At 33.0% G+C, this 7434-nt stretch overlaps 1 protein-coding gene across 1 annotated transcript; it reads left to right on the top strand.

Moving 5' to 3' along the window:
* Positions 1–389: 389 nt before the first annotated feature.
* On the top strand, positions 390–4917 carry LOC146002276 (uncharacterized). The gene is made up of 5 exons (XM_083139988.1): positions 390–434; positions 830–901; positions 1091–1297; positions 4397–4468; positions 4660–4917. Exons 1-5 carry the CDS (start codon positions 420–422, stop codon positions 4915–4917), a joined length of 624 nt encoding a protein of 207 aa, XP_082996114.1. The 5' UTR covers positions 390–419.
* The last annotated feature ends 2517 nt before the right edge of the window (positions 4918–7434 follow it).

The raw sequence follows: 7434 nt of genomic DNA, 5'->3' as shown, positions 1-7434 counted from the left end.
CTCTGTCTTATATAAAGCATTACCTTATTACCTTATTCTTCGGTTTCTTTGGTTTCTTCAATTGTAGGTCCAGTACCGATTAGCCTCACTGTGCATAAAGGGGACTTAAGAAAACAAAAATCAAATCTATTTCTAAGATTTGGTTGCGGCTGTTACAGCCTCCAGAATTGTAAGATAACATTCATTCTCAGTACATATTACACGACTGAGTAGGCAGCAGATAAATATTTTTTTTTCGTTGGAATAAATTAACCTTTCTGCGCATTTCACATCCAATGAACATAGGAAGGAAATGCGACTCTCTGAATGATATAGAGGAAGTGAGGGTTCGAAAGTTTCACTTCTCTGTCTTATATAAAGCATTACCTTATTCTTCGGTTATCAGTTGAGAAGTGTAATCCATTTGCATCCAAATAGAAATGAATTCCTTCGTGGTAAGATTATGGAATAAGCATTAATATTAAATATATATCTAAGTTTCCAGTAACATATGATATGCAAGAACTTTGGAATAATTTGCACACAAATTATACTTATCATCTCATAAAAAATTGAAGAACTTTACTTAGAAGTTTATACTTTTAGGGTCGACGCGATTGAAAGAATGAACAAATGTTGATCAGTATCAGAGGAATCGACAAATTGTCAATCGTTCTTTTCTCACCTTGTGCATTCAGATGCCTTGGGGTCACAAAACTTCCAAGAAATGTGTCACCACGATCCGGAATTTCTTCATATGCTCTTGAATATTTTCAATAACTTTATAAATATTAACTGTATTTGTGAATTTAGTCTTGATCATACGTCATTCGATTTATGTTTGTTGCAGGTTCTTGTTGGAGTACTGGCTTTCTCAGCACTAGCTCTTGCAATTCCACCCATTCATCATGTGGACTATTACGTAAGTAAATACTTGATTTTCAAATATAAGAAAAATGCCAAGTTATTGACATACTCTCTCTCTCTTCTTCATATGTTAAATCTAAATGGAACAAAGGCATAAATGCAACAGAATAACTGGTTAAGATTGATATGTGTTTGCCCTTGTGCAAGAACAAAAATGCAATAAATATATATATTTCTCGTGCAGGCATATCCCAAATACGAGTTCAAGTATGCTGTGAGTGACCACCACACAGGCGACCAGAAGAGCCAATATGAAGTACGTGATGGGCCTGTTGTGAAGGGACAGTACAGTCTTGTGGAACCAGACGGAAGTGTAAGAACTGTGGACTACGTGGCTGACGATCACAATGGATTCAACGCAGTGGTCAAGAAACACGGACACAACCTCCACGTACAGCCTCATCTCGGTATCGGTCATTCTGGATATGGATTACTTGGATGAACATTGTACACCTGTTGTTGATTTTTATTAATAAATGAAAACAGTAATTTATATTGTATCTCTTCTTGACAAAATCTATTTTCTGACGATGTATTAACCACACAACATTAACATTACAATCACTCTTCAACATAAGAAAGTAACAAAGTTCTGCGCCAAGAACTGTTTCACTTTCATGAAATATCGGTCAATTCCGAGAAGAATGCCATATATCTCAATCTGCAAAACACATGTTTGAAGGATAAGCGCTACAAATGAAAATATTTAAAACAATTGTTTTGTTAGGTGAAATTGATGCAAATGATGTTCAGTAACAAACAAGAAGCGTCTAGAATTAAAAGCGATCTTTCTGAAATTTTCAATGGAGAAATATTGCATGACAAATTTCAAAATTGAGAACAAAACCAAACCTATTTTGCTTCGTTACGAGCGTTATCCTTTTCGTTGAATTCTTAAAACATTTAAGGAAAATTGTTTACTACAACTAGATTCCATTTAATCATCTTTCTCGAAATTCTCGAGGCGAATTGGTCTGATAGCTACTATATTCACGAAGAAAAAACCTTTATTTCACCATCTCATTTCCTGACTTTTTCAGATTAAAAACACAACTGGCCCTACTTTTAGAGCATTATTAAAGTTACACGTTTCGGACATAATCCCTGCGAAAGAATTCGCGTCGTATGGCAGAATGGTGGGATCGGTATGTAGGTCAATTATAGATATTGTTTTGGCCAATTATGATATCAATCATATAATTTTATTAATAGGTGTGGTATTCATTCTGTTTGCGTAAACTCGAACGATTGCGTAATTTTTCACATGATACACACATTTCAAATTTAGTAGAATGATTCGTAACTCTGGTATATTTGGAGGGGAAATCTGAGACTTTAGGTGTTATTCCAAATACTGCATGTTCCAACTATTAATTACAAGAATCCCAGTATGTTTGCACAAGACCGAAATTAAAATTCTAAAGAAATAGTGAAATGGCATGTGTCACATCGGATGTGGGATATATCTGAAAATTTGACAAATACAACCATGGTAGCTGTAGAGAGATTAATAAATATTGAGATGAAATTTGTGTAATCACATAATATTTTTGACAGCTCACCTAGTAATTAATTTGCGGAAGTGCTTCACAATATTGTGTGAAAATCTATATGCGTATTTTCTATGTTGCGGACATTTTAAACTTTTTCTAATATTTGATATCTCTACACCTTACACCTTACTCTATATATTTGTGGAGATTAAAACACACCTCATTCATTACTTCAAAATTAGTTTGAAAATTAAAAATTTCTGGAAGCTGTAGGTTTTTCGAAAGAATCGGTTTGAAAAAGTGTAATTGAAATACACCAACTTTAAAAACACGAACCATAATTATACTATATCCCTTGAACTTATATTCCCAACATACAAACACTTTCAAGAACTGCTTTGGATATCAGTAAAAATATTAATGTTGTAAATGTATAACCTACACACTTACCCCACCTCCTTCTGTTCTCCCCTTATCTTCCTTCCGTGCATCTCTTCTTCTTCCCCTCTTTGTCTTTCTTTGTGTACTAAGATGAATTTTCCTGTCAGAGATCGAGACACATGTCTTTCCACATTATTCTCAATGCAAAGTGTTAAAACCAGTATTTCAGTAGTCTGGTACAGCACTGAAACAAAACAACTCCGTATGTCAAGGATGTTTAAACATCTCCAATTAAAATTCCACATTTTGAATTTACATGTTTATTTTGAATTAGGGATTGTAATAACATAATTGATCTATGATCGCTAGTTGTCTGAATGTGAAAGGTATTTTTCCGCAGTACGTATATTTTCAGAGAATGTTTCCTTGTAGATTAGTCAGTACCTAGAGCTGTACATTGGGATGGCACATACTCTGGACTGGAAAAGATCACGGTTAAAGATAATAGGCTTCACTTAAAATAAGCAAGCTGGCAAACCAAAATTATTATTCTTTAATTGTTAGGAATGCAAAATTTTGAAGATGTAAGTGATTCCCTATTGCTCAACCATGTGATAAATTGTTCAGAAGAGCTTATACTGGAAAATGTACTTTAAGTTAAGAGTTGAGAAGTAGTTTATATATATATGACTATGTATATAAATATATATATATATATATATATATATATATATATATATATATATATATATATATATATATATATTGATGTATTTATATCTATAGTCTACTTCCAAGCCGGATTCCAGACCTGGTGGTGGCACAAATCGTTCGGATCCCAGTTTCAATTGTAGGTCCAGTACCGATTAGCCTCACTGTGCATAAAGGGGACTTAAGAAAACAAAAATCAAATCTATTTCTAAGATTTGGTTGCGGCTGTTACAGCCTCCAGAATTGTAAGATAACATTCATTCTCAGTACATATTACACGACTGAGTAGGCAGCAGATAAATATTTTTTTTTCGTTGGAATAAATTAACCTTTCTGCGCATTTCACATCCAATGAACATAGGAAGGAAATGCAACTCTCTGATTGATATAGAGGAAGTGAAGGTTCGAAAGTTTCACTTCTCTGTCTTATATAAAGCATTACCTGATTCTTCGGTTATCAGTTGAGAAGTGTAATCCATTTGCATCCAAATAGAAATGAATTCCTTCGTGGTAAGATTAGGGAATAAGCATTAATATTAAATATATATCTAAGTTTACAGTAACATATGATATGCAAGACCTTTGGAATAATTTGCACACAAATTATACTTATCATCTCATAAAAAAATGAAGAACTTTACTTAGAAGTTTATACCTTTAGGGTCGACGCGATTGAAAGAATGAACAAATGTTGATCAGTATGAGAGGAATCGACAAATTGTCAATCGTTCTTTTCTCACCTTGTGCATTCAGATGCCTTGGGGTCACAAAACTTCCAAGAAATGTGTCACCACGATCCGGAATTTCTTCATATGCTCTTGAATATTTTCAATAACATTATAAATATTAACTTTATTTGTGAATTTAGTCTTGATCATAGGTCATTCGATTTATGTTTCTTGCAGTTTCTTGTTGGAGTACTGGCTTTCTCAGCACTAGCTCTTGCAATTCCACCCATTCATCATGTGGACTATTACGTAAGTAAATACTTGATTTTCAAATATAAGAAAAATGCCAAGTTATTGACATACTCTCTCTCTCACATCTTCATATGTTAAATCTAAATGGAACAAAGGCATAAATGCAACAGAATAACTGGTTAAGATTGATATGTGTTTGCCCTTGTGCAAGAACAAAAATGCAATAAATATATATATTTCTCGTGCAGGCATATCCCAAATACGAGTTCAAGTATGCTGTGAGTGACCACCACATAGGCGACCAGAAGAGCCAATATGAAGTACGTGATGGGCCTGTTGTGAAGGGACAGTACAGTCTTGTGGAACCAGACGGAAGTGTTAGAACTGTGGACTACGTGGCTGACGATCACAATGGATTCAACGCGGTGGTCAAGAAACACTCACACAACCTCCACGTACAGCCTCATCTCAGTATCGGTCATTCTGGATATGGATTACTTGGATGAACATTGTACACCTGTTGTTGATTTTTATTAATAAATGAAAACAGTAATTTATATTGTATCTTTTCTTGTCCAAATCTATTTTTCTAACGGGGTATTAACCACACGACATTAACATTACAATCATTCTTCAACATAAGAAAGTACAAAGTTCTGTGCCAGGAACTGTTTCACTTTCATGAAATATCAGTCAATTCCAAGAAGAATGCCATATTTCTCAATCTGCAAAAAACTTGTATGAAGGTTTTGGACTAAAACGTCTTACTTAACTCCTATTTATTTATTTTATTTACATTTTACTTGGGATTACCGCTAAGCAGTTTTTCCCATATCTATATACATATGTACTGTACATAAACTTACATTTTTTGTACATTATTATTAAAGGATACTATGAACAATTTTTTTTTTTCTATTAAATAGTTAAGCCACATTTTCTAAAAAAAGATAACAATATATATCCAACTGTAAGGTTAGGTTCACAAATCAAAGATTCCAAACACTGAGGAAAAGGAATTTCACAGTTTATAAGAGTTTTATAGAATGTCTCTCTTTCTTGTGTGTATCTATTACACTCAAATAGGATATGGTGTATATCTTCCTTGTTGCCACATGTACAGTTTGGGTTTTGTAGAATCCGGATCTTTTGTAAATGACTTTTAGTAGTTGTATGTCCTGACCTAATACGATTTAGTAATACTATCACATTCCGTGAACCTTGAACTTTTGTAAACCAAGGTCTCATTCTATTGAAATTAGCTATCCTCTGATAAAAGCCGCCTGCATTTTGAAATTCACCTTTGCACCATTCCGTCCAGTTTTCCTTCAACTTTTTCTTCACCCTCGGTAGAAGGTCTGTGTACCAGGTTTTCAGCTCCAGAACAGGTTGAATTACCCTAGCTTGTTTTGCATACAAATCTGCCATATCATTTCCTAAATTTTGACAATGTGCTTTAACCCAGGTTAAATGAATTATCTTTCCCCTGCTCCTTAAATTTTGTAAAGTTTTTACACAGTTTATAATGTATGGGGAGCATTTAAATAATAAATCATAATTGGACTGAATTGAATATAATACACTTTTGGAATCCGTTAATATTAATATATTTTTTTCTTGCAATTTATATGTATATATTAGTGCTTGGTAAATTGCATAAGCTTCAGCTGTAAAAATGGAAAAATCTTCCGGTAAATGTACCATAATTGATTCCTTCTTCTGTACATCATAAACAGCACATCCTACATTTTGACTACTTTTTGAACCGTCTGTATATATAAAGTAATAATCTTTCCATCTTTCCATGTAATCATATTTTGTATATTGTTCAGGAAAATAAATATCTCTATATTCACAAACAGGAAAATCTAGAGTATATATGGGCTTACTCCTTACTTTCAATAATTTTTGATGATCCTCATAGTACTCATTATATAATTGCACCCATCCTATATCTTCGCAGTTATTAATTTTGCCTGTATCATATAATTCAACCAAGTCGAATAGAATGTCGTTAAACGGATGATTAACTTCTGACATTGTTTTCAACAGATATTTAATAGACATTTCTCTTTTCCTATAACTTAAGTTCCATTCGCATGCTTCCATGTATACAGCAACATTGGGAGTACTCTTCATCAGTCCTAGACACTTTCGTAGAACTTTCCTCTGCATTACTTCCAAAGGTCGAAATACACGTTCCGAAATTGTATTAAAGACTATAATCCCGTATTCTATTGTTGGTTTGTAATAGTTTTTGTAAAAATTCATCATGGTACTAGGATGACTTCCCCATTTTGTTGTAGCCATAGAACGAAATACATTGTAAATTACTTCTGCCTTTTTCACTAACATTTTTACATGAGGTTTCCATGTTAATTTACTATCAAATATAACGCCTAAATATTTCACTGAATTTTCTATGGGAATGTGTAACTTTTTTGTATATTGATTCACATTTTTCGGAGCTCCTTTTTTACTAAATATAATCAACTTTGATTTTTCTGACGATATATTCATAGACCTATTCTCAAGAAATTTCTTTATCTCTATTATTTTCGCTTCCATGTTGGTGACTCCTTTATCTACTTGCTTGACACTCTCATATATACATAAATCATCTGCATATTGTATAAATCCAAATGGCTCAGGACATATTCTTTGAACATCCATTAAATATATATTAAAAAGTAAAGGACTTAAAGGGCTTCCCTGTGGAAGTCCTCTTGTTATCCATCTAGGACCCTCAACTTTATTGTGAAAGTAAAAATATAAACAACGATTTTTTAATAGATTCCAAATTATTTTTAGATGCATATAAGGTATTTTCAGATTTTGTAGAATGTTTAATAATTTATTTATATTTACATTATCATATGCCCCTTTAATATCTAAGAAAGCAGCAATAAGACTACTTTTCCTTTTCATTGTATCATAAATTTTTGATGATAACATTGCCAACGCATCTGTACACCCCATTCCCTTCCTAAATCCAACTTGAAGCCTTGAAAATAATTCCTGTC

Source organism: Lepisma saccharinum, chromosome 18, assembly GCF_977018435.1.
Source record: "Lepisma saccharinum chromosome 18, izLepSacc3.1, whole genome shotgun sequence".
NCBI classification, from domain to species: domain Eukaryota; kingdom Metazoa; phylum Arthropoda; class Insecta; order Zygentoma; family Lepismatidae; genus Lepisma; species Lepisma saccharinum.
This window is presented reverse-complemented; position numbering and strand designations above follow the sequence as displayed.

Excerpts from the sequence above, each read along its gene's own strand:
- LOC146002276 (XM_083139988.1), top strand. Across the intron at positions 1,298-4,396 it reads AACACGGACACAACCTCCAC|TTTCTTGTTGGAGTACTGGC; the intron begins GTACAGCCTCAT and ends TGTTTCTTGCAG. Across the intron at positions 4,469-4,659 it reads TTCATCATGTGGACTATTAC|GCATATCCCAAATACGAGTT; the intron begins GTAAGTAAATAC and ends TTTCTCGTGCAG.